General features: G+C 35.7%; 1 protein-coding gene across 2 annotated transcripts in view; it reads left to right on the top strand.

Annotated features, from left to right (window-relative positions):
* The first annotated feature begins 864 nt into the window (after positions 1-864).
* Positions 865-11,000, top strand: part of LOC145254738 (3-ketodihydrosphingosine reductase-like) — a 36,032-nt gene continuing 25,896 nt past the window's right edge. Inside the window, exons 1-2 of one of the 2 annotated variants that reach the window (XM_080113517.1) lie at positions 865-1,045; positions 7,935-8,024. In XM_080113517.1, the coding sequence (XP_079969643.1) occupies positions 926-1,045; positions 7,935-8,024 (210 nt within the window). In that variant the 5' untranslated portion in view covers positions 865-925. The remainder of the gene's footprint in view (positions 1,046-7,934; positions 8,025-11,000) is intronic. The other variant, XM_080113603.1, reaches the window with a different exon arrangement.

Here is an 11,000-nt window from a genome sequence, read left to right as displayed (position 1 = left end):
TATGTATATGTGTATGTATATTTATATATGTATGTGTGTATATTTATATATGTACATGTGAGTTTATATGTATTTATATCTATGTGTATATGTATGTATATGTGTCTATGTGTATATATGTTTGTGTGTGTACATATATACATTTATAAATGTTTGTATGCATGTATGTGTGTATATGCATGTATGTGTATGTATGCAGGTGTGTATGTATATGTATTTGTATGTGTGCATGTATGTGTGTATGTGTATTAATGCATATATATGGATGTGTATGTATATGTAGGTAAGTGTATGTATATATATGTGCATATGTGTACGTATATGTATGTGTAAGTATATGTGTGTATGTATTTGTATATGTGGATGTATATGTATGCGTATGTGTATGTATGAATGTGGGTATGTATATGTATATTTTGCATTGTGTATGTATATGGGTATATATGAGCGTATGCTTATAGACATGTATGTATGTATGCATGTATACATTTATATGTATGTATACCAATGACCGTCTTGTTTATGTTTGCATGTGTGTGTGTATGTATATGTATGTGTGCGTATTGTGTATTGTGTATGTACGCATGTATATGTGTGTGTGAGTGTATATATATGTATGTATAACAATAACCGTCTTTAGTGTCATGTCTGCTTGAGCATGTGAATTCGCTGGCAGGACTATATGTCATTTTTCGGGCTCATGAACTTTCAGTGTCTGAGGGAGTGGCACTCGTCTGACATGACGTTGCAATCATCATATATATATATATATATATATATATATATATATATATATATATATATATATATATATATATATATTCTCTAGTTTCTGAATTTTTTAACAAAGTTATCTCCCTTGAACGACGGCACCGTTTTTGAATGAGGCAAGTTAAAGAGCACATGACGCCTCCCTTCTCTCACAATGGATGTCCTGGTAATTCTCACCTTCTCATGGATTGTCCTTTTCATTTTCTTCGTTATTGCCCTACAGTTTATGTATGGCAGAAGATCTAAACTCGTCCTGAAAAATGCACACGTTCTCGTAAGTAAACGGGTTCCCTCTTTCAATCAAAAGACATATGACTTGAAACCGTTTGCGCTTGACGTGCAGTGTGACACGATTGGGCAATTTTCTAGTTTAGCAGCTCCCTCCGAACCCCCAATGGAATTCTATTTAAATTACAATCATAGGTTAATTACCAGAAAAGTTAGATTAAGTGGATTATTTACTTAAAAAAAAATTATAAGCTGACATTTTGGGGCTTAATCGATAGTTAATGGAAAGAGCTCAAAATAAGAAGGGTTGATCAAAGGATACTCTCTGTTGGGTTTGTTTTCCGAATTCCGCTGAAATTTTATTTTGAAAATTCTAAAAATATTACATTAAGCAGATTATCGGATTTAAGTGATCCTAACTAATCTGAGGACAATACATTGGCGTAGAAATATGTTCTAACACACACACACACAAAAGAAAAAAAAAAAGGAAGAAAAATGCAGAATACCGACCGTCCGTGCTATATTTTTGGTATTATTATACAAACACCGTGACAGCGTTAGGGTTTAGGGTTAGGGTTTAGGGTTAGTGTTAGGTTTAGGGTTAGGGTTAATTCGCTGTCACGGTGTTTGTATAGTTTTACCATATTTTTTAGATAGGATTTTCAAGTTGGTGCTTTTATGCACTTTTGCCATCGTGCTATTTTTAAATAGTTTTTTCATGTTAAATTCAAGCTTCACAATATCTTATTATTGTTAAGTGGAAGCACAGAATAGTTACAAAACACCCTCCCCTCCCATGTTAAGAATGGCTTTCAAAATAATGTTATTATTCCAGCCAGCACGGTGGCAAAAGTGCACAAGTACCCTCAATTTTTGCGATATCTTTTATGTATTAAATTATTAGATAAAAGTACAGAATAATTACATAATCTCCAAGTTATGAATGGGGACAAATATTCAGTTTAGGTTATAAACATAGCCTCTAACCCTTTCCGGGCGAAAAGGGATAGGTTGCAATTTACACCGTCGTGACGCCATCTAAGTAAACGTAAATAATTAGTTTCATTTTTTTTTTTTTTTTTTTTTTTACTTAATCTTAACTGACAATATATTTTATTTCTAAATGACGTTAAGAAAATTAAACAATAAATTTATAAACAATTTTTCTCTTCGTCACCACAAGAATTCCATCAAATGTATATCAAACACATTCTCTTTATTCCCAACCTTTCTCATTTTTGTTTTAGTATGAGCTTATAAACCTTCAGTGGGTTATGTGACGGCTACCGAGATACAAGTTGTGCGTGAAACTCGATCCATGAAGTTTCGTCATGGAACACTGTCGTGATCGTATATCCCATTCTCAAATTGTTCGAGATCTTCGTCGGCTGCCCATTCATCAGACATGTCACATGGTAGGATCCAAGATCTAATAATTGAAAATTAGGTTTCTCGACCCCTTTTCGCCACAACAGCTAAATTACAGTGGTTCGACCCATGTTCAACGGCTCCTAAAACCTCTGTTGTATTTTCCCTTAAAAAATACGATTCATCAATTTCAACCTCTTTAAGTTTCTTTGGGTTTGTATTACTGTACACATAGATTCGAAAAAGTTAAAAAAAAAACAAAAAAACAAAAACAAATATATAACAAATAAATGTTATCAAAGGCAAGATAAATTACTTTTCTGCCAAACTGGATATATTTTTTGTGTTTTTATTCAATGTAACATATTTATTCAGCTCGAAAAACATACAGTGTTTACCGATGTATTCGAAAATTCAAGATGGCGTCTCACACCCTCTTTAACACCGTAAGTTTGAAAAAGGTGCTATAAATAAAAAACCATACAAAATACTATTAAAAACCCGCCGAATATATGTCAACCTATGTCACGGTAACATATATTGAGCGAGTTTTTAACAGTATTTTATCCGGTGTTTTATTTATAACATCTTTTCCCACACTTACCGTGTTAAAGAGAGAATCAGACACCATCTTGAATGTTCCAATACATCGGTAAACACTGTATGGTTTTCGAGCTGAATAAACATGTTACATTGAATAAAAACATGAAAAATATATCCAGTTTGGTAGAAAAGTAACTTATCTTGCCTTTGATAACATTTATTTGTTATATATTTGTTTTTTGACAACTTTTTCGAATCTATGTGTACAGTAATACAAACCCCCCCCAAAAAATGAAACTAATAAATCGGTCATTTACGTTTATTTGGCTGAAGTCATGATGGTGTAATTTGCAACCTGTGCCTTTTCGTCATGCAAGGATTAGAGGTTATCTTTACAACCTAAACTGCATACTTGCCAGAATGGATTTCGAAATAATAGCGTTATTATTTCAGCATAAGTACCCACCTAATAGCTGTCATTAAACAGCCTAGTGATAATGGCACAAATATTTTTTTTCTAAACTCTTCCGATTATTGTCGATGAAGCCCGAAATTTAGGCATACATTGTTGTTGTTGTTTTTTTTTTTGGTATCGATCTACTTAATTTTAATAAAACTCCAGCAGAGGTTTGACTTAGAGGCAGCCACATTTGGTACGCCCCCACCTCTTAAGTAGGGTAAAATGGGCCACTTTTTAGCGTTTTCTTTCTTTGACATTCAATATCTTCTCCAAAACTGCATGCATTAAGGTGGAAATGTGCTCAGGGTAGCAAATGGGGTCTCAGCATTCAAACAAATAAAAATAAGACAAGGTAATGTTTCTGAATTTTTTAGATGAGGATTGATAATTTGTATGATTTGTACTACTGTTCTCACCTTGAGGGTTATTTTCAGAATATTTCGGCCGATGTAACTTCTTATCTTCTCCAGGTGTATCTTGTCAAACTCTGGAATCTTTCTGTCAAACTTAAGAATTTGTACAGAATTTTAAACACCACCCTTTATTTAATTGATGGGGTAGCAAGCTCTCATGCCTTCAGCCATAAGCACTTAGAAGTCCTAAGTAATTTGCAATTGTATTCTGAGAATTCGACGTACTGAGGATTAAACCTTCAACCTCCAGAAGAGTGTCACTCATAACTGAATTTTACCAAGTATTTTATCTGTTATGCCACAGGTTCTTGCAACTTTGATAAGATACATCTGAAGAAGGTTGGAGGTTACATCAGCCGAAACGTGAAAAATAACACTCAAGATGAGAACAACACTCGGAAGAATAAAGAAGTGAAGCATGCATGGTCCCCCGTGAGTGCATAGTGAACGAGGCATAAAAAAATGACTAAGTTCACGCCCCCCCCCCCCATTTAGCTCCAAAAGTCCCCAGGGGACGTCAAATCCTGGTGAAAATTAACAAACGGTGCAGTTTTAGGCCTAAACATATGTAAATTTTAGTTCTGCACGATGCAAAAAAAGAAATGACTAAGTCCATCATTTGCCCCCCCCCCCCGCCGCCTCCATTTAACCCCGAAAGTCCCCAAGGCCTTAACATATTTAAATTTGAGTTCAACACCATGCAAAACTGCTAAATAGACATACACAGAAAATTTTGGACAAATATGATAAAATAATCCCAAAAAATGGAGTGTTTTTATTAGCTCTAAAAGAGCCCCTGGGAAACACCTAAGAGTTATCGTGAAGTATAGACAAAAAAAATTATATAAAAATCAGTTAGTTACAACTTTTCAGAAAGTTTTATAAAAATCCAAAGCATCAATTTTTTTTAATAAGCATAAAAGTGTCAATTTTAGCAATTTTAACCCAATAGGCACTCCTTTGGGGGGCAATCAGAGTTTTCCCGAAAAATCCGTTCTATTACTTTTTTACTCATATTATGTTTAATGTTTGTTCAAACATTCCAACGCGTAGTTATGGAGAAAAGTGTGGACAGACGAATGGACAAGGGTGACTTTGCAGATACCCCCTCCTCCTTTTGTTGGGGGGGACCAAAAAAGATACAGATGCATGGTAATGTTTCCCATAGTAGTAAAATGTACCAAGTTTTATGAAGTACTTTACTGGGGGGGAGAGAGGGGGACGTACATTACACTATCAGGAAGAGCATCAAGTATTTTTTTCATCAATAAATGTCTATAAGATGAAGTTATTTTATTCTTACATACATTTTTTTTTTACAGTTAAAGTCCTCTTAAAAATCAGTATCACTTGGTGGTACACATACTCATCACAGATGTCATATGTCAATCAACTCAATGTCACAAGGTCACAAATGTGAAGCAAGCATGAAATGAATACAATGTTTTGAGTCACACCTGAAATATTCTGAAATGACAACCAAAACTCTGAATTGGGTCAGGTAAAAAATTAACTGACCCAATTTTTTTTTTTTTTTTTTTTTTTTTTTTATAGGAGAAAAACAACAAAATGATCTATAATTTGCAGTATTTCAAATTCCATATGAAATAACCATGATTATAGTGTGGTATCTGTTTCTGTTTTGTCTTTGATCAAAATAGAAGAAATCCTCTAGGCAATTCTTATTTTTTTATCATCTCACTCAAAACAGTTTTTTTGTGTCTGTGTGTGTTTTTTTTTTTTTTTTTTTTTTTTACAAAAGATTTCAGGAAATTAATGGTACAAAAAAGCAAAATAATACTGATCTTTAACAGCCAGTCTGGGAAAGAATTTTAGATGGTGTTATGGTTGACATGATTCCTATAACCATTCAGCAATTTGCCCGGATTACTATCAGTTATACAACAAATTTTCGGATGATCAGAACGAAAAAGAAGAAATGCAAAAAGTACTTGTATTATTTTAATTATTCAGACTATTGTTTTTATCTTAGATATTATTCTCACATTTCAGCCAATGTAACCTCTGACCTTCAGCTGTGCCTTGTTAAACTCGACAATCTATATAGAATTTCAAACTTATTTATTTAATCCATTGAGTAGATTTATTTTTTTCCATTATAGCCATGCTCATGTTGACGTTTTCAGAAATTATATTCTTAGCATTGTCTGTACTCCAGATTGAACCTTCAATTTCCAGGAGACTGTCACTTAGCACTTTGTCCATTGCACCACGAGTATATGGATTGAATAAAGAGCTCAGTTCAAAATTCCATATAGATTCCAGAGTTCAACATAAAATGTACCAAGTTTTATGAGGTACTTTCCAAATTTGACAAGATGCATCTGAAGTTTAGAGGTTACATTGGCTGAAACATTGCGTGAATAATATCCAAGATGAGAACAGTAATCTGAAGAATAATCTAGATTATTGATCCTCATCTCAGAAATTCTAAAACTTAAAAATTATTTGTTTAATTTTTTTGAGAGGGGGAGAGGTTGGCCACTTCACTATATAAAAATTTTGAATAAAATCTGTGCTGATTGATAAGTAACTTTTTAATGCAAAATAATCATATTTCTTTTATTTTTTATTTATTTATTTTTTTTTTACATGGAAGTCACCACTTATCAAGGCCCAGAGGCAACTCGAGGATAAGGGTTATTGCGTGTACAGTAATCAATGGGACAATATCATAGTAATCGTTAGTAATGGAGATCTGATAAAGTGTCTTACTTAAGGGGGCGGTTTATCAGGAATTTGTTTGTTGGACTTGAAGACATCCAAGTTGTAGTCAGTTTGGAAACAGGCAAACAGAAGAGAGTTCCACAGGTGTGCACTTCTAAGAGAGAAGCTTTATTCATGGAATCTACATTTTCATTTAATACTAGCTTGGGTGCCCGGCGTTGCCTGGGTGTTTGGAGGTGTGTGTTGAACAAAAAAAATAAAATAAAAAAAGCAGGCACTCTCTAACAAGTACTACAAAGGAGGAAAAGAATGTGAAAAAAGAAGTAACGTTTTTGTCGTTGCGTTCATTGCCAAACCGGAAGTGGCAAAGGTTTAAATTAAGGCTAGTCAATCAAAAAGAGGGGATGACTTTCAAAAATCTTGGTGAAAAAAGTGATCCCTCCCTGCTGGAAATTGCCCAGTTGAGGATGAAGGAATTAATGTTTTTAGCCAATTTTTCAATATTTGTCATCCGAAGGGTCGGGCTTCAAAGCGATCTCGATCTCATGAAAATCCGTTGCCTCTGTTGAAAGTTTTAGGCAGAAATACATACATACATACATACATTTAAACAGACAGGTGAGATTTATATTATAGATTATACAAGATATTTTCATTACTTTTTTCACATTTGTCCAAAGCGCAAGATTCATTGTGTTTCTGGATTTTTGAGATGAGGATTGATAATTTGGATTATATGGACTACTGTTCTCATTTTGATTGTTATTCACAAAACGTTTCGACTGATGTAATCTCCAATCTTTTTCAGGTGTATCTTGTCAAACTTGGGAATCTGCACAAAATTTTGGACAGAACTCTTTGTTTAATTACCAGGGATAGCATGCTCTCATTCTTTCAGCCATGACTGAGAAGTTTTAAACAATTCGTAATTGTATTCTTAGTATCTGAAGAATTGAGAATTGAACCTTTAACCTCTAGAAGAGTGTCATTTAAAATTGAATTTTACCTAATGCTTTTTGTCACAGGTCCTTGCAGACAATTCTAGTATGAATTTTAGGACTCTTAAACTTATTCTTACTTTTAGATGTACAATCTTGCCACTTATCACTATAGGCAACTACTTATTACCACACACACAATTTTTTTTCTTAGTGGTGACCTTATCTATTATTTATAATTAATGGTTGAACAGAAGGACTCCTGAGTTTAACAACATATATCTGAAGAAGGTTGGAGGTTACATCAGCCTAAATGCTGTGCAAATAACACTCAAGATGAGAACAGTAGTCCAAATGATATAAATAATATAACTTAAAGATTCTTTGTTCAGAGATTCTACAATAAATGTTTAATAATGTTTTTCTCTTTCTTACTCAGCATAGACAAGTAATTCATCTAGTTTTATATGAAATAAAAAATATATTTTTGGTCTCTAATCTTTGATCTTTTTTCCATTTCAGGTCACAGGTGGATCGAGTGGAATTGGTAAATCTGTAGCCATTTATGCTGCTTCCAAGGGAGCCAATGTCTCACTATTTGCAAGGAACCAGGTTTGCAGAAAGTTTTAAAGGCATTTTCAATGCCGTAAAATAATTGTACCATTTTTTTTCTACCATCAATTAATATTAAAGAAATATAGTCATGATTAGGTCCTATAATTAAAATCATTGCATATTGTTCTTTGAACCTAGAGATATGGAGTAAAACAATACTCGATGCCTCTGTTCAATCTCATGAGACAATGGATACCCCCTCCAGGATAGCTGCACAAGTAATTATAAGGCAAGGCTTACACAATCTCCAACCACACCTCTCTTGAATTGGCATTGCTTGAGTTCAGTGACAAGAAATGCTAGACAGCTTTAAACAATGCCAAGATAAGCAAAGAGCACATACAGCACCTGGAATTCCAAAATGGTCACCCATTTTAGTATTGACTAAGCTCAATGTTGCTTAACTTTGGTGATCTAACGGGAACTGGTGTGTAAATGTGATTATGCTTATAATGAAAAACAATACAGTAACTGGCTAGGATTCTCTAATCACACAGACGTAGCTGGTAGCGCAACACATAGCTTCTCTATATCCCATTCCCTATCTCAGTTGGTTACATTTCCGACACGTTTCCCAGACCAGCACGATCAACATGCCTCACTTCTAGATCTCTTTCTGACAACGGTTCCCAATGATTGTACAACAAATGCTCACAGCCCACTCGGGAATGCTGATCACGCTGTGATAATGGTAGAAATCAGCCTAAATTCTCGCCCTAAAACTGAAGACCCACTACTCAAAACAACGAGGTATTACAAAAAGGCTGATTGGGAAGCCATCAGGGAGCTCATCAGAGATGCCCCATGGCAAAATATCTTTACTCTTCCAGCGGAACAGTGTGCAAATGAGACAACTGAATGGTTCAAAACTGCTATTGAAGCACATGTTCCCGCACGGAAATTCTATAGAAAGCCCCACTCTCCCCAATGGTTTACTTCTGTTCCGCAGATTCAACCGACATAAGTCCAGCTCAAATAAACAGAAGTTTATAGAAGCTAGAAATAATTGTAAGAGAGTGATAGAGACAGCTAAGACAGATTACTCTGAAACCACCAGAAAGCGCATCGAAGCACAGAAATTAGGAACCCAGGATTTTTGGAAAATCTACAACAGTGTAGTTAATAATGGACAGTCAACTATTCCCCCACTAACAAACAATTATGAGGTTGCTTGCACGGCAAATGACAAGGCTAATCTGCTTGCCAGTCGGTTTGCCTCAAACTCCACACTGAACTCGGTACACCACTCACTCCCTGATTTTCCTCTGCGAACAGACGCCACACTTGACGATTTGAAAATCACCCCTTCTCAGGTACATGCTATTATAAAAAAACCTAGACACCTCAAAAGCATGTGGACCAGATCTCATCCCGGCTGTACTATTAAAAAAATGCTCTGCCGAGGTTGCTCCAGTTCTGTCCAAACTTTACAATAAATGCCTTAACGAATCTTGTTTTCTCGACTGCTGGAAAACCGCCTCTGTGGTACCAGTCTTCAAGAATTCTGGTGAAAGAACTGACTCACTAAATTATCACCCCATTAGTCTCCTCCCGCTTTTCGCCAAAATATTTGAGTCCTTAGTTAATCAAGCCCTAGTCCAGCACCTAACAGCTGCTAAACTCCTGACTGACAAACAATATGGATTCAGGCAAGCCCGTTCAACAGCAGATATCTTAACTATAGTTTCTGAACGTATATACCGTTCATTGGATAAAACAGGGGAGGGTAGAGCAGTGGCCCTTGATATATCTAAGGCTTTTGACAGGGTATGGCACGATGGTCTTCTAAGGAAAATTAGATCATATGGAATCACTGGAAGAATTCATAATGTAATTAAATCCTTCTTAAGTAATAGAAAAATCAAAGTTGTCCTCGACGGACGTACATCCAAACAATATGACATAAATGCGGGAGTACCTCAGTGGTCTATCCTTGGACCTCTATTATTCCTGATATTCATAAATGACCTCCCTGATAAAATTGTTTCGGAGATGGATATATTTGCCGATGACACCACTCTCTATAACAGATATGAGGGGAAAACAAATGAACACATATCCAAGGAAATGGCAGAAACACTAGAGGATGACCTCCAATCCATAGTGGAATGGGGACAAAAATGGTTGGTCACATTCAATGCTGCTAAGACTAAGCTTGTTTCCTTCAATAACTACAAGAAACCTTCTCTACCACCAATAGCAATGGCCAAGAACACATTGCCTGAAAGTACTTCTTTTAAACTCCTCGGCCTAACGTTTACAGGAAATATGAACTGGAATAGATACATTGAGAGCATTGCCAAGGCTGCTGCAAAGAAGGTTGGCTCCCTCTACCCTGCTAGAAAACTACTTACGCCTGACAGTATCCTATACCTCTATAAGGCAACCATTCGCCCATGTATGGAGTACTGTTGTCACATCTGGGCTGGTGCATCTGCTTCTTGTCTCTCGCTCCTGGACAGGGTTCAAAAGAGAGTCGCCAACCTGATAGATCCTGAACTGTCATCTGTCCCATCGACGAGATGTTGCATCCCTCTGCCTGTTCTACAAATACTTTAATGGTGAATGCTCTGATGAACTGCAAACACTTGTACCTCCCCGACGTAACTACCCCCGACAAACCCGACAAGCTACTAAGTCTCATCCCTTTACAGTAGAGATCCCTAGGTGCAAGAAAGCCTTTTACTCCAATAGTTTCTTCCCCAGAACTGCGGGTCTTTGGAACTCCCTTCCGGGATTCTGCTTTCCCAACTGCAATGATATGCAGAAGTTCAAGTGTAATGTTAACAAACATCTTTCTACTCTTCTCCCTTCATAATGACCCCACTAATTAAGTCCCTAATAGTAGCCCCCTGCTTCAAAGTGGCACTGTGCCTTATTTGGGGTGAAAATTGAATTAAAAAAAAAAAAAAAAAATACAAACTCTGTGTAAAGCTCTTAACTTCGTTATATGTAAGAAAACCAACAAAAATT

Source organism: Euprymna scolopes, chromosome 1 (assembly GCF_053919585.1).
Source record: "Euprymna scolopes isolate OS-2025 chromosome 1, ASM5391958v1, whole genome shotgun sequence".
Taxonomy (NCBI): domain Eukaryota; kingdom Metazoa; phylum Mollusca; class Cephalopoda; order Sepiida; family Sepiolidae; genus Euprymna; species Euprymna scolopes.
The sequence above is the reverse complement of the archived record's forward strand: the minus strand, read 5'-3'. Positions and strand labels throughout refer to the sequence as shown.